General features: G+C 48.0%; 1 protein-coding gene across 1 annotated transcript in view; it reads right to left on the bottom strand.

Annotated features, from left to right (window-relative positions):
* Nucleotides 1-3,526: 3,526 nt before the first annotated feature.
* The window catches only part of Tmem273 (transmembrane protein 273), a 32,086-nt gene continuing 14,576 nt past the window's right edge, over nt 3,527-21,036 (bottom strand). Inside the window, exons 2-5 of the mRNA XM_038349620.1 lie at nt 16,109-16,162; nt 15,157-15,288; nt 13,212-13,257; nt 3,527-5,570 (exon numbers count right to left, since the gene is read on the bottom strand). Of these exons, the coding sequence (XP_038205548.1) occupies nt 5,546-5,570; nt 13,212-13,257; nt 15,157-15,288; nt 16,109-16,162 (257 nt within the window). The 3' untranslated portion in view covers nt 3,527-5,545. The remainder of the gene's footprint in view (nt 5,571-13,211; nt 13,258-15,156; nt 15,289-16,108; nt 16,163-21,036) is intronic.

Raw genomic sequence — 21,036 nt, 5'->3', positions numbered from 1 at the left:
GAACCTTGTATGATCAAGGGCTTCACTGAATTCTCAGCTCCAGCTCCAGACACCTGACTTTCCTGACCTTTACATCTGTAAGTTTGTGCACACCAGGGCACATGATCCCCTGAACTCTTCCTTGATGGGTGGGAGGCAAGTGTGTTGGCAGTTTCTCTCTCTCTCCCCCTCCCTCTATGCTCCAACAGCACCCCACTCACGTTTCTATAATGAAGCTTTCTACCTACTTTCCTGAGGTTCCTCTGTCTGCTTCAATCTTTTGTGTCTTCCCCACAATGTCTAGAGGAGGCATATGTGTAGATCATTTACACACTTTGATAAATTCAGTGTTTCACACACAGAAGTGATCAGAGTCTCACACACAGCAGTGATCAGAGTTTCACACGCAGCAGTGATCAGAGTCTCACACGCAGCAGTGATCAGGGTTTCACACGCAGCAGTGATCAGAGTCTCACACGCAGCAGTGATCAGGGTTTCACACGCAGCAGTGACCAGTGTTTCACACGCAGCAGTGACCAGTGTTTCACACACAGCAGTGATCACAAGATCCTACCCCTCTGTGGTCATGGACTTCATTTCCGATAGGAGAACTCTGGGAGAAAGTAGAGTCACTCCAGAGTCTCGCCTCAGCCACAGTGTAACATGGCCATCACTCTTTGGCTGCTCTCTTTTATTTTGTGTCTGAGACCCATTACTTCTGTGAAGCTATTTGCATTAGTCAAATTTTCTGTCTATTTAATAAATGCCTAAGAGAAAGCAACGTATAATGAGAAAAGGGTCACTGTGGCTCATAGTTACACAGGGAAGGTGTATGTGTTAGTTCCGTCTGTTGGCCCCATTACTGTGGACCTATGACAGCTCATCCATGGGGCAGGCAGAGCTACTTACCTCATGACTAGGATGAAAACGGAAGAAAGAGAAAGCAGAGGATCCAGGGTCCGCTTAGCTCCTTCAAGAGCACACCCTCATTTATGGGGGACTGCTTTCTAGACCCAACTCTTAAAAATCCCATCAAGCTGGTGAGCGCACAGTTAGTACGAGGGCTTTTGGAGGACTGTGAGGTCCACGTACTCAGTAGAATCAGTTTAACTGATGGGAGGCGCAGGTGACAGGTCCTGACTTCCAAAAGCTAATGGAGGTAGAGGGGCATGTTGTACCATGGAGAGGAGAGGCATCCTGGGTGAGTTCCAGCGTCTCCCCTTGGGAAGAGCTTGCTGGCTGCAGGGACAGAGGTGGTGGCTGTAGCCACCCTATCAGGAAGCAGTGGGGTGGCTCTCGGCCATAGTTACATTCTTTCCTTGTTATTCAGCTTCCCTGATTGACTCACAACTTGCTGCCATCCCTGGATGTAAACTCAATACAGGAAAACTCAAAGCCATATTGTAAAGAATTGAATTATAAATGCTTCTCAGTGAGTCTCTTTTTGTAGAGAAAAATCAGGGGCAGCTCTAGTCCATATTCCCAAATGGTCTGGAACCTCCACTGCCCACAGAGGCCATGAAGAGGCCAGTCTTCCCAGTGAGAGGATAAAGCTCCCTTACTCAGCTGAGGCCCTAAGTTCCGCGCATCTGTTGCTCCCTAAAGCTCGTGCTGCCCTTCACTGCTAAGCAGAGCACCCCCTTGCTCATAGAGAGCTCATGTCTTACTTCACCAGGTGTGTTTTTATCTGGGGTGCTAGGAATTTAACTCATGACTGCACCCTCGCTATACAGGTTCTTTAGCTGCCCTCCCAGGCCCTGTTTTGTTTTATTTTAAAAAAAAAAAAAAAACCTTTCTTTTGTTGAACCTATCATGTTCAGATATTAATGTATTTGTTAAGTTTTTGTTTAATTTTATATATTTCAGAAATAATAAATATCAACCAACACTTAGTTTTTGCTTGATTCCACTTTATTTTGTTTCCAGCTTAGCTTTAAAGAAGTTTATAGGAGGGTCACAAAAAGACAGGGCATCTCTGAAGGTAGAGGTGCCTGCTGCTACACTGGATGACTGAGTTAGATTTCCAGAACTCGCCCACACAGTGAAAATTGTCCTTTGAAACACCCTTAGTCCCACTTTTTTGAATTTGGAAATTTGGTAGAAGCTAACCAAAATCATGTTGACTGAGGGCCACCTGAGAGTCAGTAAGCTAAGAGCTTTATATGCATGTAAAATCTTATTTGGTTAACTCATAGATAGTTCAGACAGCCTAAGTCTCAGCCCATTGTACAGATGAGAAAAGTGAGGAAAGCCCCTGTTGGTTTGTCTTGCTTGCAAAATGACATTTGTTTGTAGAGCCCACATAACACAACACCATCCTGTACTCCACAGGCAGGGGACCACAAATGGAAAACACAGTCACACACACACACACACACACACACACACACACACAGACAGACACACACACAGAGACAGTGAGAGAGAGAGAGAGAGAGAGAGAGAGAGAGAGAGAGAGAGAGAGAGAGAGAGAGAGAGAGCGTTGGCTGAAACTCAGGACAATGAGCGCTTGAACTTATGACTTATGATCCACTGACTGGGGAGGCTGGGATCCTGTGCTCTGCTTCCACAGCCTGGAGATGAGCCACCTGCTTGTCATCCGATAGCAATACCCTTCTGAAAAAGGCTATTTTTGAAGGTTGATTAATTAGTATGACAAGTCTGAGATTGTGACAAATTGCCCAGGAGGAGAAGAATCAGCTCTCAGGTTGTGCTCGGAGAAGCCCAGGCAGCCCCTCGTTCAGACTTGCCCTCACCGGCCACTTCTCTCTTTATGCCGTGGCTCTGCTGGGCTCAGCATCCCTCTGTCTTAACAATCCCACTGCCTCTGTCATCTCCTCCAGTTTGCTTCTCCTCTCTCCCCTTCTTGCTGGGCCTTCTCAGGGATCTCTAAGCATATTCCAGAATAAAAATCCCACATGTTTTTAACTCTCATTATCAGGCACAACCTCCACAGAGCTCTTACAGAAACCCTGTAGGAAGTGTGAGTTCACTTTGTCCAAATGCAGCCAGCCCCCATGCTGGGCTCTGAAGCATTGGCTTAAGAATCCAGGACTCAGCTGCAGACCTTTCTGAGCTAGGTTGGGTCTGGCTACACCACGCCAGTGGCTGCTGACTCTAGGAGTGGGTCCGTCTTCCTTTTTTTCTCTCCTTTCCATTCTCCCCCAACCTATCCATCCTCATCAACACTGCTCCCTCATTCCATCCCCAGCTACATTATCGCCCTGCTTGGACTGGGCAAGGATGTAGAAGGGCACCGACTGATTTGGAAATCAATCTGACACTTCCACCTCGCCCATGTAACTTGTCTCTGTGTCGCTGTTTTAGCCTTTGATGCTACGAGGGGGTCTAGAGCAGAACCCAAGACACTCACACACTTCCTGTGTCACCTGCATGGGTTCTTAGTACACAGAGAAAACATACATGAACGTACACGTTTCTTTTTATGTCTTGAGCTTATTTAGGATTTAAATGTCAATATTTTAAACCTCTCAGTAGATTATCTATCGCTAGTTTTTAACTTGCTGACTTCTTTCACCTTCTCCTCTCTTCCTCCAGGTACCAAGTCCTACAGGTTCCACACCACAGCTAGACTGAGCATCACTTGCCCCTGATCTTTAAGTGTGGTGCTCTCCATCCTGTGAGACTACAAGTGCTTTGGGGGATTCATGGTCTCGGAGGCCAGGAAAGTAAGGTTCACCTCACCTAACTTGCCTCTGCTACAATGTCCCCAAATGGGGGGATGAGACAACCAGGTCTGAATGCCCCTATCCAAGACACTGTCTCAGCACAGTAACTCATTGTGGTTGTCCCCAATACCTCCAAGAACTACCGTCCTCCCTGGAAGCTGCTCCTGAGATGAGGACAGTCAAGAGGTATTGTCCTTTAGAGTCGCATCTCTGGAAGCTGCTCTCAAGAAGGGCCTGAGAGTTTCCCAATAAAGCTAGAACTTCCAGACGGAAGCCATTGAATTGGGGTTTGTGGAGAAAGCCAGAGAGGTATCATGGCCAATGGTTCCCCCATCCCTGACATGGTCCCTTGCCCCCTGGGGACATGCTGTTGGTCAGATAAGAACAGAGCAATGGCACTTCCATTAAGAACGGCCTGCATGTGTGACAGTGTACCATAAGGCCGCATCATCTAACTACCTTACAGCCATCTAAATCTGCCTCACGCAAAGCACGCTGTGTGGTGCCCACCCAAGGCTGGAAGCATGGAGGGGTGTCTTCCTCAGAGTTTCCCCATAATCGAGTGTCACATGACTGTGCTACTGTTTGCTAAATTCTATGTGGGGCAAGGAGACAAAGCAAACCCATGTGTGAAAAACATGTCACGAGGTGCAGTGGTAGGGAAGACCCCATGGCGTGTGTAGAAAACATGAAACAAGGACTGAGAATCCAAAGCCATTCACCTTCGCTCACAAGTGATTCTGCCGTTCACAAACCAGATGTTTTAATTAAAATGCTGCTAAAAGAAGCAAATCAATTACCAGCTCCCATACACGATGATTTATTCTATCGCAAACACGGAAGAATGCTTATGAGTAGCATGTAAATGCTTGAGGTGATCAGTTAGCAAAAGCTGCTAATGAGTCGCACTGTTGTCAAGTCAGACAAAGACGCCCTGGGACTCCAGACATTATTATAATGTGGCACTTGGTTCTGAAAAGCTAGCTTGTCTTCCAGCATAGCATGATGGAGGGAACCCCATCTGAGCAGACCCAGTCCACACGGCCACCTGTCTCCTCGAGGAATGGAAAAGTAGAGTCTCCCAAACCAGAAATAATTGCAGCGCAGGAATATTCACAGAGCCCGTGTCCCGATCTTGTATCGGGAAGAGTAGCACGACCAGGGTTTGTTTCTCAAGGCCTTTCCTGCAAGCCCTGTGTACGCTGTAATGAGCACCACAAAACCACGCTATGAAGGCCACAATGCCAGCCTGCATTCTTGTGCTCTCTGTGAGGCACCAGGCCAGCTTGCTCTTGACCACACCCCCATTCATTTACAGCACTTCAGGTCCAAGGCCTTTCCCAGGGCTGTTGATTTTCTTCCTCTCACTCCGGCCTGGCTTGTCCTCTCCTCCCTTACAAGGTCAGCCTTTCACTGATAGCACTGGACACTGGCTTATCAGTTCCATGCTCCCCCGAAGGCTTACTAGGTTTGTCTTAGAAGTGGGAGTCTCCTGTCTGCTAAGACTGCAAGGCCTGAGTCTAGACAGTTATAACCCCATGGTGCTGAGGAAACTGTCTCGGCTTGGTTCCCATTTCCGCGATCTGTGTGGGATGGTTCTCCACTGATGTGGACACAATGCTGTTGTACAAGATTGCACAGCTCCCACACAAGCACGTAGGATGGGAACTATGGATTTGGGGTTTCTTTGTTCCCTGCTGCCAAGTCATGTTCTCCCCCAGTACGGACACTCCTGCAGAACAGGAGTGATCTCGTCCCTCAGGACAGAGGTGCTGTTGATTGTAGTCCTTTGAGTACCTGACCATGTAATGATCCATCACCAGCCTCGGGTGTTCAGACCCAAAACACCTAAAGCCTCTCGCGATGCAGCTGGCCACTCACAGCTCAATCACCTGGGCATCTCTAGAAAGAGAAAGAAACATTGGAAGCCTCGCTTAGAGTGACAGTGGCCTTGCAGTTGGCTTTACCTGCTGGCAGCACAGTGAGCAGGTGTGAGGAGCTCAGCAGCAGGTGGTAGCACCATGGGGCCTCTCCTCGAATGACACAGAACGATGCCTGTGGTCCATGCTGTAGCCAGATATCAGCCATGAGGTCGTTTCTGCTGGCTGGACCCAAGGCCACAAGACTCTGCTCATGTCAATACAGTGTTGGGCACTCCAGTATTCACCAACATGAATCAGAAAGTGCCCGGGACTCATTCCTCGGGGTTGGTTGGGCTATTTGGGGGAAACGTCACTGTGTATGAAGACCGTGTTTAGATCTGGGCAGAGGCTGAGAGGAGCAGGGCAGGGAGGCCTATGGGAATGTAATTAAAGATAGCGCTCTCAGCTCCACATCACGAGTTGTTTGCTTCTGCACCAACTGAGACGGGGGGGGCAGGGGAGGCACTGCCCATGGATTTTTTTTTTCAAAATAAGAAAACAAAAGAAAAAATGAAGGCACCAAATCAGGCCCTGACACAAACTCCTGGCCTCCCTCCATGATGCCCTGTAAACTGTAAGCTGAAATGAACCCTTTCCTCCCCGTGCTGCTGTTAGTTGTGGTATTACCTGCCGCACTAGAAAACAACCTAGGACTGGGGGTGGGGTGGGGGTGATCTGTCAGGAAGAAACCCATTAGTTTGTAAAATTAATATACACTAATTAAACCATTAAAAAGAAAGATCTAATGAAGGAAGCGGGGGCAATTGAGAAGGAAATCTAAGAGAGGCATCCAATGCTGTCTAATGCTACTGTGTCTCCCTAAAGCAGATAATGGTTCAGAAGAACACAGACTCTGTAGGACCTTGTCTAGACAGTCAGAGGCTAAGCACAGAGTTCACTCCATCTGTTGATTTTAATCAGCCGCAAGCTAAAAGGCCCATTCAGGGTTGAGGAGGGGGATTTTCAGTGTCTGGGCGTACTCAGCAAAAGTGCTTAAGATATTGATGACCCAAGGAGACAAGGAGGACAGCCTCCTCGCCATGGTAACCCCGAACTAGGGAAGGGCTTCCTGGACCAGGACACGGAGTCATGACTAGACGAATGTGTGGGTGTCAAAAGCCTCCTAGAAGCCAGGCACAGACTGCAGTAAAAGGCAAGCTAAGCAGACGAGAGAACAACAGAAGCTGGCTGGGTAAGTAGCGGAATTAGACTGCCCAGCCATGCGGTAACATGAAGAGAAAGAACAAAAAATCTGGACACGATACAATCAGAGTGATTGTTAGGCTAAAATATTTTATCATGATATCCCAAAAAAATCACATGTAGGTCAATAAGGAAAAACAAATAGATAAATAAAATCAATATGTGTTTCTGTGTCTGGTGAGCCAAGGAGAGCCTGGAACACTTATTATTGAGTTTTGAAAACAGGAATGGGTCTTAGATTTTGTCAGAAATGTCTCACTGATGAGGAAGTGGCCCAGTAAATGTCATGGGTAAAGTCCTTTCCCGACAGCCCACTCTAAACCCAGCTTGCTGTTCAGTGGATGCTGAGTGGATTTCCCACTGAGATCACTAACAAGGCGTGTAGTTCTCCATGCTCCTATCACATAACAGTGGCAATTTCATGTGTATCAGAGAAGAGCGAACAATTAGTGTCATAAGAGCTGGGAAAGACGGGATGAGTTTGGACAGATGAGGGGATGCCATAGAAACTCAAAGGGACCAAAGAAAAAAAATAAGCCAAATGACCCAAGCATCTATGAGGGCATTCAGTGTAATATATACTCAATGACCAGGTCAGAGAAGTAACATCAAAGACCGAAACATACAAGGTGTTTAAAATACTCAGGATTAAACTTGCAAGGAAGGTAAGAAGAACCTTATGAATAAAGCCCGAGGGCTTTCATTGAAACACATAATAACAATCATGTTAAGTGTCTTTATAACAAGACCATGGTATGTCTATCCACAGAGAATGCAGCCATAAAGAACGAAGAGAACCTGTGGGGTGCAGAAACGTGAACAGAGCTGGAGGGCATGATGTTGAGTGAGCTGGGCTAGACACAGAAAGCTGTCGCGCGTTCTTGAACACAAAGGAGTGGTGTGGAAAAAGTCAGCCTGAACACAGACGACTGAGTACTCGAGGCAGGGATAGAGCAAAGCTGGGTTTGAAAGTTAGTGCCTGGACTGAGGCAGCATACTGAAATCCACTAATAGTTGTGATTAACACATTTGCTAATCAAAAATAAAATAGATTTTTTTCCCATGGATTTCTGGCTAATGCTATAATGAAATTAATCAGCTCCAATCTAATGTATAAAAAGTATAGATCCCCAAAGAAATACCAAGACATTTGTTTTTATAATCAAATTCTGAAGTTGGCTGCAAAGTCTTGCCTAAAGCTTCCAGAACTAAACTAGCGAACATTTCCTTGAGGAGCAAGTGCCGTGTGGGTTTGCTAGGGGCGGGAGGAGCCAGCCTGACAGATGGCAAAGCACACCTGGAAACACAGTGTGGTACCTGCCCATTACTGACCACAGGTAGCCAAGTCCAGAAACATCCAAGTCCAGGACATCCATGCATGCATGGCAACCAAGAGCAAATCAGATTATGGGAATAGAGGGTGGGACCAGCACTGCCATTTGTCTTCTGGTTTGGTCTTCTTAAAGGCTTATTTTGTTGTTGGGTGTGTATGTGCATGTGTATACACACACATGTATGTGCCTTTGGGGGTCAGAAAAGTGCATCAGATCATCCTGGAGCTTGAGTTATAGAGTTACAGGCAGTTGGACATGGATGCTGGCAACTGAACTCAGGTCCTCCGGAAGGGCAGCCAGCACTCACCTGCTGAACCATCTCTCCAGCACCATTTGTTTGTTTCTAAGACAGGGACTCACTATCTAGTTCAGGCTGGACTCTAACTGGCAACCCTGCCAGCACTGGGATTAAAGGCGTGCACCAACTATACTTAACCAATGCTTTTAATGAGGTTGTTATTAGTGTAAAAGACCAAATTGTATCAATAGCTCACCTTGCACGCCAGAATGAATACTCGCGAATTAAGCAAAAAAATCTTAAAATACCACAAAAATATATTTGAATAGATATAAAAATATAACCTGATATTTACAAAACATAAAATATCATGATTAAATATAAAATTAAAACTGATTATATGTGAATGTTTAAAATTTAATGCATTTTTGTGGAAGAGTCAAGGGTAGGAGTTTAGTCAGCCAGGAGCCACTGAGATGGCAACCTCAAACAGAGACATAGCAACAGTCTGGAGAGAAAGAATTCTCTGCGTTCATGTTGAACAGTCTCATCATTGGCTTTGGTCCCGTTTTACCTGTTCACAAATAAACTAAGGGTTTTAACTAAAACATCAAGCTACCCTAGGCCATGAGACCAGTATCCCTAATTCTGTATCAAATGTCAGCACTAATCACACAGAGAAAATTTTATTTAAATTGAACATATTGCTCTAGCTGTACACACATGAAAAGCAAAACTCTACAGGCAAAAGTGTCTGTGGATGTATGTGAGTATGTGTCTGTGTCTATCTATAGTGTCTGTGTATATCTGTGTATATACATGTATGTGTGTCTGTGTATATGTGTATGTATATGTGTCTATGTGTATGTGTGTTTGTCTCTATGTGTATCTGTGTATATGTATATCTTGTGTCTTTTGTATGTGTGTTTGTGTATATGTGTATTGAGAGTGTGTGTGTATGTGCTTAATCTGGAAGGTGCTTCAGAACAGCCAGGATGTTTTAAATGGGGCACATTTGTCTTCAAGAAATGATTTGCGCATTCCCCCTCTCCAGCTCCCGTCATCCTTTGGTAGTTGGGAGAGCTGTCCCTGAGGTCATGAGACCTCACCAGTTGCAGCAATCAGAAAAATGGCCCCTGCATCTCTCTTGAGGAGCACAGTAGAGCTGGCCTGGTTATATAGATATGCATAAGGCCTGAAAGCAGGAAAATTTGTTCCCTCCTTGCTCCTTGTTGCATAGGATAAATAGCAGGGGCAACACTGGAGAGAGCTCTGCTGGGAGAGAGCTGGTGGGCTGACCAGCCCTGCAACCACCCAGACCCAGAACCAGGGCTATGTGTTAACCCATCTCAACATCCGCTCCATCTATGATATACGTGTACGTGATATATGGAGTATGTGAAGGGGCCAGTTCTACGACTCCAAAGCTGCAGGATCTCCACAACTCAGGGCAAAAACAAGATATCCAAGAGGAGAACCAGTGAGGGCCCAGCATCTATAGTGTAGCAGAAACCGGAGGCCTCGAGCCCGGTCAGTGACTCTTTGCAATTGAACACTTGCAAGTACAGATATATGGACTAAATGGTATATGACAAGATTTTTCTTCTTTTTTCTTTTCTCTTAAGTTTTATGTTATTTTACGGGGGGGGGGGGTGCAAGGACCTTATCCTTCTGGTGGATAAGAAGGGGGGTTGCAAGGACAGAAGGTGGATAAGAAGGGATGGGGAGATGGATGAGATCAAGAAAGACACAAAAAACTAAATAAAATATTTTTGAAATGAAATACATTCCATTTACTCAACTTGGGATACTTTGAGCAACAAAGAATTATGACGGTGATAGATTAAAAAGCATTCAAGTCTAGTACAACAATAATCACTAAAAACAAAATATGGGGAAAGAGAGAAGTATAAAAAGTCCTTCCCAATTACCCCCAAAGAGAATGACAGGTATTAAATGCAGAGGAGGCACCAGGATTGTGCACTCAGTATTTTTGTAGCCACCAATGACAACAGCTGACTTGGACATGGGCTAAGAATAGGTGAGATCAAAGGGTGAGGATTACTGGGGGTCAGGCTATGTTCACAAGCAACAGTCTTCAGCACATTTACTATTGATAAAAAAAAAAAACAAAAAAAAAAAACAAAACAAAAAAAAAAAAAAAACCGTCGTCTCTACAGCGCTGAGAGCAAGAGATGGCTTCCTTAGCCAAACTATCAAAAGACACATCACCAACAGGGAGCCTGGCTGGAGTTATGTATGAACTGGACAGTGTAAGATAGGCAACGCCCCGCTCTTCCCCCGCAAAAAAGAACAGGACATTATACAATTTTAAACTTAGGCAGTTTGAAATGAGAGACACCATGGGAAGAAAGGAAAGGAAAAGGAGATGGAGGGAGCAGTTTTATTTGCAGCTTCTCAGCTTTTCTGTGGATTTCAAGATTTCTTCTTTTCCAAACATAAAGAGGACAGAAGAGAAGATGAGAGATGACTCCAGACCTATAGTGGCCAACCCATTCAGGGTTCAACCCAGGACCGCAAGATCGTGACCCTCAGCATCTGCTCCCAATATGCAGGCTTTCCCACTCTTGGACCCCCGCAAAGCGGTATGAGAAGGCAACCGTCAAACACACTGAAGCCTGCTAACACAGAGTAGTGTTTCGGATTTTGCTTTCGTTAAATGAGCTAAACTGGTTAATAGATTGGCCACTGTCAAAAGGAAGGGTTGTGGGAAAACCAGACTCTCCTTTGGCTAAAGCCCAGATCTCTCAGCTTTAATAGAGCAAATGACCACAGCTTTTCTTTTAGTATGGCCGAAGGATCATCCCTTGAGAATTCTCTACATCCCTAAAGGAATGCTGTCCAAGTCCAAGGTCTCTAACTAGTGCCAGCATTCCCACCATGGCAAGAGGAAGTGCCACAGCTGCCCCCAGAGCAATGCCAGCCTTCTTTCCTGTTGGAACAAGCTTTGGAAGCTGTTGTTTAAAAGTCTAGTGCAGAGCAGGAGGTGAGACCAGGTTGCATGAGAGCCCTGACTCCTTGTGCTCAGCTGCTTCCTGGGATCTCAAGTTGGCTAGGATCCCCAGACTTCATCTCGTGTTAGCTTGAGGAACTTGGTCACCTCCCTCTGTGGCAGTCATTTATTCCCCTTCCTTCACTGCCCTTGGTGTCTACTTTTGAATGTTACTTTTTGAACAGCTATTAAGCCCTCTTTCCTCCTATAGCCCCATGCCTCAAAGAGTCCAGAACTTTCCCACTTTGTCTTCTTTCTGCAGCCTCTGGGCTGTGGTTCAGTGGGTGTCCCAGGAGAGTCCGAGCTCTGGGAGACTTCCAGAGGGGCGACCATCTGCACAGGCCCTCCTCCTAGCCCCAAGAGGATGACTGTGACCATCCAGCGCCTTCTCCCTCTCCCAGTCCTCAGTGCTAGACAGGAAGTTTCAGAACAGGGTTTCAGGGTCATTCCCTTAACCCAAGGCTCTCACTCCCCAGGGAGTTGAAACCTCTTCAACATCTTCCGTCCCCACACCATGGACTAATAAAGCATCTGCTCTCACCATAAGACTCCCTCTATGGTCAAATGGCCCACTGGGGTCCTCCTTTCTCAGGGCTCCTGGGTTTGTGTGGGCTCCTTTTGCTTCCTCCCTGCACCCAGGCACAATCTACTTCCCACTGAGTGAGCAGCCCTCCCCACCGCCAAGGTCACACAGGCCCTTCCTGCCCCACCGACTCTCAGAGAGCTGTCACCTGTGACCCCGTCATTGGAGGAAACTTGTCTTCCCTCTCTTGCCACCCAGCACCTGTCTCATGGCCACACAGCCATTCATTCATCCATTCATCATAGACACAGCTCACGCTCTGTTCTAGGCACTGGGCTGCCTGCTGGAGCTACAGCCATGGAAAGACAGACCTGTTCTTGAGGAGGTTGCATCTTTGGGAGAGAAATAAACAAACAAAAGACCCAGAGTTTAATGATATGTGATATATCATGCATCTATGGAAAAGAGGCATAGAGAAAAATAAAGTCAGGAATGGGGAGATGGCCGTCAGTAAGTTTTAGAAGCAAGCAGGAAGAACTGTTTGATATCCATCACCCATGCAAAAGCAGGGCACATGCCTGTAACCCAGCACTGGGGAGGGAGCCACACGGGTACCCCTGCACCTTGCTGCCAGTCAGCCTAACCAAATCAACAAGCTCTGGGCTCAGTAAGACACCTTGACTCAAAAGACAAGGTGGAACATGATTGAGAAAAATACCCAGCATCAGTGTCTGGTATCCACACGTGTGCACACGCACGAGTGCAAGCCTGGCACACACAAACACATCCACATGCACACACAGAAAAGAAAGAGAAGGGCAGTGTGGGGTGCTCCTACTTAAAGCGGGCTCATCTCAAATCAAATGGTAGCACTGAGGCAGCGGTGGAAAGGAAATGAAGGGCAAGGATTGCACCTACCTGAGCAAAGGGCGTCTCTGTTAGAACACGGTGAGGGCAAAGGGCGGGCTGACCCAAGAAGACATAGGCTCCATGCAGAAAGGCAAAGCTGCTGGATGCCAGTGGTGAAATTTAACCTGGGACAGACTCTGATCATGGACGAGCTGCTGACTTTATTCTAAGTACCATGCATGGATGGTTCTGAGCAGAGTGTTGGGGAGGACTCTAACCCAAGCTATGCAAAGACAAACTTGGGCCCCTTTGGCTGTTGTGTTCTGTGGCCACTATTCTCATGGCCCCTACTGGTCCAAAGAAAGAAAGTGTAGCAGGCAGGAACTGGAGGATGCATTCTGTTCCCTATGGAGAGTTGGGGCCGGGGATGATACATACTGATTAGTCTGCAGTGAACTTACCTGGGGCTTCTCTTCCTGGGGTTTCTCTTCTTCTGCAACATGGGGTCTAAGCAGATAGAATAGAGTGTTAGGAAGGAGAGCCTATGGTTCCTTTGCCTGGTTGGCATGCTTGTGGGAGTGGGGTGTCAAATTCAGTCCAGTGGATGAGCTCTAGGGTGGGCCACTCACTGGGAACTTGTTCAGGGCACATCTTACTGCTGTTGGAACTTCTCTGTTCATGGTCAGTCCCTGAGCCCTTTGGCTGGTGCATAGGCGTGACTGAGTGTCCCTCATCCTGCCCAAGGCCCACATCCTCTCTCTACTTGCAGCCTGAACTTCCCAAAGGAGCTAGAGTTCTCAGGAGAATGGAGGCCGGGGACTGTGGGATAAGGAGACAGCTTCTTTTACTCTTATTGGTAAGGAAACAAAATCAAAGCTAAGCCAGTGCCTGTGACCAGTGATGCCCATTTCCAGAAGTTTCTTTATGTCCCACACCACCCTTCCCATGTATCTCTACAGGTCATGCCATATTTTGGAAGAGAAAAGAGCCTCCTTCCTGATGGAGGATTCTCATTGGCTAATAAACAAACTGCCTTGGCCAGCCCTTAGGTGGGTGGAGTAGACAGAACAGGAAGAAGGAAGTGAGGTAGATGGCTCAGTCAGATGCCACGCCTCTCCTAAATTAGTCAGACTGCCATGCCTCTCCTCAGAGAGAGATGTGATGGAGCCAGCCACCAGGACAGACATGCTGAATCTTTCCTGGTAAGACACCGCTCGTGGTGTTACACAGATTATTAGATATGGGTTAGTCAAGATGTGAGTAAGAGGCTGAAACTAATGGCCAGGCAGTATTTAAAAGAATACAGTTTCTGTGTAATTACTTCGGGTGTAAAGCTAGCCGTGCAGGAGCCAGGTGGCCAGGAGCCGGGCGGCAGGAAGCGGCCTGCAGCTCCTCACTACAGAATGGCGCCCCACGTTAAGCTAGTCAGGAGGCCGGCCCGCAGCTTCCTCTACACCTTCCTCCTTGTTCTCCACAGAAAATTGCACCATCATCTTCGTTAACTTCAAGGTGCTTTGTCTGTGTCTTCCAGAGAGCGAGCTGCACATAAGCACTGCAGTTTGCTTTATAACTCATAGGGAAACTGCCCAGACCCTGCAGGGAGGTCTTCCCTGACACACAGCAGGATGTGCCACACTGCCATTCACAGACTCACATGAGCCCAGCCACATCCGGATCACATGCAACCACTCTTCCCTGTTCTGGGTATGACCTGCTCATCAACCGGCTGAGCTCAGAACCACCTCGGGCCCTCCTGGGATCAATTTTATCTGTCCGTATCCCGGGGACAGGAAAACAGAAGTTCCGTTTGGAAGTAACTTCAGCTCTTTCCATCTTTCTCCAGATAGCTAACTTCTCAGCATACCAAACTGACTAAAGAATCACATAGTAACAGAGGGTTAGGCAGGGGCGCAGCGAAGAAAAAAAGACTCAGAGATGCCCCATTTATTCTCAGTGGGATTTTCCGGGCTGTGGGCTTTTGAGTTTGCTTCAGAGGATGCCATCTGCTATAGCTTAGGTCTAGAATGTTCTCCAAAAGCCCATGTTAAAGGCTTATTCCTCAGTACATGGTGCTATTAGGAAGGAGGACAACCTTTAAAAGGTGGGACCTACTGGGAGCTCTTTGGCCTTAGGGGCACATCTTTGAGAGGAATTTCAGAGTCCTGGCTTCTTCTCTCCAAGAGGAACCAGCGTCCTCCTCTACACACTCTTGGTATGTAGTACCACCACAAGCCAAGAAGACCAATAGAGCATGGGCCAAATCCCCAGACTGTGATCCCCGAGCCGAACCCTTTCCTCTCTTTAAGTTGATGGCCTCTGATGTTTTGTTACAGTAACACAAAGGACCAACAGACAGTCCTTTCTTCCACAGAGCAGTGCAGGCTCCGCTTGTCACGGGTCCCTTACCCTGGGGCGTGTTCTTCACATCTGCAGAATCACTATCAGACAAATGTCTCCGGATCACGCAGATCTTCAGGGCAAGGAAACCTGCAGATATGGCGACTCCCACGGCCATACCAATGAGGGCGTATTTGAAATCTAAAGCACAGGGAAGAATTGAACTCAGTTCAGCTGCCAACCTCCAGGGGCTTTTCATGGCTTTACATGCAGTCCAGGCTCATGTTCCTGGCCCTTAACCTTCCAGTATCCACCTGCTGTGCTAGCCTTGTTTTCCACTGTCCCTCCCCAGCCCCTCCCCAGCCCCAGGGCCTCCTCCCTGGTCTCTCCAGCTCTCAGAGCTGTTCCCATCTTTAAGGGTCATTCAAGTCCAGCGGGACCTGGCCCCTTGAGCTCTGGCTTCCTGCCACCCTACCTCACTTATCCCTTAATTTATTCATAGACTCGTCTGTCAAGGACGTGAAAACCATTGCTATGTGGTGAACCTGAAAGCTGATGGGGAAGGTCCCGTACTGTCTTAGATGACAATGGAGTCTGCTGAGAAAGTCAAGGGCTCACATTAACATCACATGACAAGTGGTCTGGACTGACCTAAGGCCTTCTTAGAGAAGGTGATGTGTACATTGCTCCTTGCTAGTGTAGACAAGCCTCAGCATAGGGAGGACAGGCACTGTGGGAAGGGGGCCGATGAAGAGGTGGGAACCAGAGAGAATGGCAGAGCCTGCCATGGTAAGCCCACAGATACAGGATAAGGCATGGGACAAGCTAAGGCTGTTGATCAGAGACAGGCAGCACAGGGGCGGCCTGATGGCTTGTGTCCCAGGGATGAAGTTATTTTGGCCACTAAGTGGGCCTGTAGGCAAGACGTGTGTTAGCTAGCAAGAATGAACACCAGAATCTCCCTGCATTCTTTACAGGGTCTTACCGCAGCTCTATCAAAACAAGCAGGGAGGCCACCTACCAATCTCAGTCCCAGCAGACTTGTCCTTTGCCAGCACTTGAGCTCCTCCAACACCTTGAAGAAAACAAGTCCAGGCCTTGTTAGAAATCCACAGCCAGGCCCGGGGGATTACTCAGTGTAAGGGTTCTACGCAAGCATGAGAACCCAAGTTCAATCCTCAGCACCTACATTTTAAAAGGGAGGGAAGGCATGGCCACACATGTGCCTGTGATGTTAACACAGACTGGATGGTTATTGGGTCTTACTGGCTACCAGCATGGCTCTAGGCTCATTAAGAAACCCTGTGTGGTGGTTTGAAAGAAAATGGGCCCCAAATGGAGAGGCACTATTGGGAGGTGTGGCCTTGTTGGAGGAATTATGTCACTGTGGGGGTGGTCTTTGAGATCTCCTATGCTCAAGCCATGCCCAGTGACACAGTTTACTTCCTGTCGCCTGAGGATCAAGAGGCAGAGCTCTCAGCTCCTCCTCCAGCACCGTATCTACCTGCACACTGCCATGCCCTGCCATGATGACAATGGACTAAACCTCTGAAACTGTAAGCCAGCCCCAGTTAAATGTTTTCCTTTATAAGAGTTGCTGTGGGCATGGTTTCTCTTCACAGCAATGGAATCCTAACTAAGACAGCCTATCTCAGGGAGGTAGGCAAGAAGTGATAGAGCAATACATGCCATGTCCTCCTCTGGCCTTAACATAAATATGCACAAGTGCATGTGTTCACACTATCAGCACATATACAGAGACACACAATACCCAGCACGCGTGCGCGCGCGCGCGCACACACACACACACACACACACAGAGACAGCCAAGCAGACATGCACACACTCACATATACATCACACACACACACACACACACACTGATATAGCAAAAATGGGCCCACACTGGTGGGGACAGAGGGCAGCTGGGATGTTGTTTGTCAAACTTGATTCCCCTTCTGCTTCCCCCTGACTACTACCCTCAAGAGCTCAGTGGGTTTCTGACTGCCACAGGGTCTTGGGGCCTGGCTGAGGGGTTCAAACTTTCCCCGAAGCCAAGCTGAGGAATAGGGTCCTGTTGGGCTCTGTACATTATTCCTGATCTAAGACCCCTATGCTGACCCCAGCCTATATCCTGGTCATTCTCATCACATCCTGTAGTCTACCCAGGCATCTTCTGCCATTGGGCCTCTCCCTCTGTCTGGACCCCCTCTTTCCCTCTCTGCTTGCATTTGGTCTTGACTCTATGTTATATCTTCCCTGGCTCCCCACACCTAGTGAGATAACCCTTCTGTACCTCGATGGCCTTGTGCTTTCCCAACCTAAGTGACCAAGCCAGTACTAACTCAATATTTATATAATTGCTTCTATGCACTGGGTACCATGCTAGTAGCTTCTTAGTTACCAGCCCACAGAATGTGTCCTGGTGTTCTCCCACTGTCTGCACAGGAGTGCAACATTTGACACAGCATCTGAAATATAGGAATTATTAACAAATATTTGACAAATGAATAAATTATTGAGCGAGGTGATAAAGCAAGACCACCATACAGGGATTCCTCATAATTCTGGTAGTTTTGGTCAGGGCTTAGAGACCCTATTCACTAGTAAACTGGTGGTACCACAGACTAGCTATATAAGACTGTGGGCCTTGGGGATGGTGGTTAATCCTCAGTCACTTAGTCTGAGACAGATATGTGCAATCCAGTTGGCCATATATTTAATACAACAATCACTCTGTGACATGGGCCCTATTTGATGAATTAGGAGCCTGAGAGATACTGAGGACTTAAAAATATGCCCAAAGATCAAGCAAAGTAGAAAGTGGCAGGCTTCCCTGGGAGCACAGAAGCTGTGTACCATACCTGTAGGAAATATGGTACAAGACTTCCCATGGACCCTGCATCCACCTTTTCTCCTACATACATATCTAGACACAAAAAATATTCATAGTAGCCAATAATAAAGTAGGATGATCATGATGATACAATATAAAAGTTACCTAGAATGCATGAAGTGTATATTTCAGGACTTTTTTCTATTAAGCTTTTCAGGGTATGATAGACTTCAGACGGCTGGAACTCTAGAAAAAAAAAATACTAACAACAGCGGGGACATAATTCCATGCCATCCAAGTCAATGGCCAAGGCCAATGGCCAAAACGGCCTTGGTGTCCACTCATGCACATCAGTAGGTCTGCCATGGAAGAGGACAGGCTGGGCCCTGGTCTGCTGAGCTCCCAGGAGGTTGCCTCCTGAGCCCTGACTTTCTAGGGGAGAAAGGAACAGAGACGCTGCTTGCCCAACCAGCAAAGAGCTTTTCCATCTGCCCAAGACCACTGGCCACCCTCAGCAACACTCAGCACGGGGTGTTACGCCAGAACTACACTAAGGACAACTGTGTTCTCTGTTCAGTGGGGAGGGGATCATCATAGCAGTCCAGGATTTAATTTTAAAGATTGGCTTCACTTCTAATTGTGTACAGGTGTGTGTCCACATAGGGGTACATGCATGTGCCAGTATGCATGGCTAAAGAAGCCCAGTAGGTGCCAGATCCCCTGGAGCCAGGGTTACAGGCAGTTATGATCTGCCTGGCTTGGGTGCTGAGAATTCAACGTAGGTCCCTGGAAGAGCAGCGAGCGATCTTGACTACCAGGCATTCCTGGTTCTGAAGTTATCTCACCTGCTTGATGGGTGAATGAAACCTAGAGATTCCCAAGCAAAAACACACAGCCTTGTTCTGACCACAGCTCCTGTGCAGACACACAGATGTCCCTTTCTTACAGAACTCAAGCTTACACACCTACACACACACATGTGCGCACACGCCTGTGCATACACACTGCACACAATGACTTTGATTTTCTCTAATGGGTGAAGCCCCCAATAAACTCTACTTCATTAATGTTTCCTTAAATGAAACCTGCTGCCCCAGCTAGATTGAACCACTCATGGACCGAAAGACCTAGAGCTGCACCAAAGGGCTATAGATGAGAGCAGGGTTTCAGCAGATACTCTAGCCTCAGAACCACTGTGTTCCCCGTTCACACTAAGTCACACCCTCTGCTGACAGTGGGGCCTCTTTCTGTCTGTATTGGACAAAACGCAGGAGTCAGAGAGGGCATCCTCTAGGGAGGTTAGGCCTCTAGGGGTCAGCCTGTCTTTGCTGAACAGTCATCAGCTTTCCTGTTCCCATCTTTGGGTCTCCCCGTTGGTGACCAGAGCTCTTAATGGGAGCATTTTGTCGTGAACACTTTACCCCAGCCCCAGATGAAACTGACAAGGAAAGATTGACACAGTTGAGAAAGCCAGCTGCAGAGCCAATAGCCACAACCACAGGACCCAGAGGTGTGACAGAGTGCCTCAGACCACTGTGGAGGAGTGGAGAGAGAAAGGAGGGAAAACCCGGGGTCAGAGCCCCAAGCCCCGCCCCAGGATCACCACAGCAGCCTGGTTCTGCTCTCCCTAGCTCTCGTCCTAGTCAGCAATCCTATCCAGGTTCACTTTGTCCTGGACACTGGGCTCCTTCCGTGGGTCCTTTTATTCCACTCAGCGCTTTGCAGATCGCTGAGACACCACCCTGTCTGTATTATGCTCAGATCATCTCTAAGCCTTGAGACTTTCCACGAGTCTCTGAAGCTTCCAGCTTGGGGACTTCCTCCCTGAGGTCTGCATTACTGCTGAGCAGACAAACTTAGTGGATCTGGATGGAGCTGTGCACTGGAGCAATAAGTCCTGCTAGCCAGCCCTCTGGCCACTCGGCGGCAGCCTTTCCCCTCCTCAGGGAGAAAAATCCTCCCAATCCGCCCTAGCTCTTTGCTCTCACTGTGTCACCGGGAGGCCTAACCCTGCTTTCTAAGGAGCCCCCGGGTGAGAATCCATCCTCAAGGCAACCTGCCCCCTGCTAGGGTCACGAGCTGGGGAAGTCCCTCTTGGGCTATAGACCCTCGGCAAGTCCTAGCTCTGCAAAGTAGCTGGAGGATGGATGGCCGGTAGCAGGGCTTGTCTTCCAGCACAGCCAGAGGACTGCCGGATGCCTTGCTCTGCACAGGGATGTGTGAGACCCCAGAAGGAAGCCCGAGGAAAGCCAGAAGAAGCAGAAATTCTCGGCAGGAGTCCTTGTGATGTAGAGGCACAGGCTCTAAGACCCTCAAGCAGTTCAGAGAAGCTGGGCCTGGATATATGTATGTGTCACGAATGCTGTCCCTAAGGCAAATATCACCTGCTACTAGTCCCGTGAGCCTGGCTGTGCACGTGATCGTACTCTTGCATGCACGCACACACACACACACACACACACACACACACACACACACACACACACTGTGCCCCAGCACTGTTCCTGATGAGCCGAGCATACAGGGAAAGCATAGCCTCTGCCATTGCCTTCTAGATGGACTTGCTGAGAGCCTGAAGCTTTCCGGAGAAGCACCCCACACAGCCTCCAAGAGGAGTTAGGTGGCACGCTGCATGTAAGAAGTCTCCTTCAGAGAAACTTACATCAAGACACTCACTGTCCTTTCCACACTCCAACTGGACCTGATGCTTTGCCTTTCTCAAAGCAGCTTCAGAGAAATTTGTTGAGGGTATGAACAATTAGTCTCTCTCTCTGCAGCTCTCCAGCCTGGGGCTTGCTCGGCAGGTGGCTTCCAGTACTGCAAGAGTCAATGGCTCTTGAGCTAGGGGTGTAGGTAACTGAGTGCCAGAGCGTCTCCCTCATCTCATTGTCAGCACTGGAAAGGAGGAAACGACAAGGGTAGATGGCCCTGCCAAGTGGCTTAGCCTCTCCTCAAACAGAAGAGGATGGGACCATCTCGGGAGAGCCGAGAAGAGCGAGCCCAAGACACGGTTTGGACTTGCCCATCTCTGTTGGAATCTGACCCACTAACAGCCCATCCCTGGCATCCAGGCCTCTTTGTGCTGTCCACCTGTTGGGGCCACCCTCGCTGGG

The sequence above is a fragment of the Arvicola amphibius genome, chromosome 12, assembly GCF_903992535.2.
Source record: "Arvicola amphibius chromosome 12, mArvAmp1.2, whole genome shotgun sequence".
Taxonomy (NCBI): domain Eukaryota; kingdom Metazoa; phylum Chordata; class Mammalia; order Rodentia; family Cricetidae; genus Arvicola; species Arvicola amphibius.
This window is presented reverse-complemented; position numbering and strand designations above follow the sequence as displayed.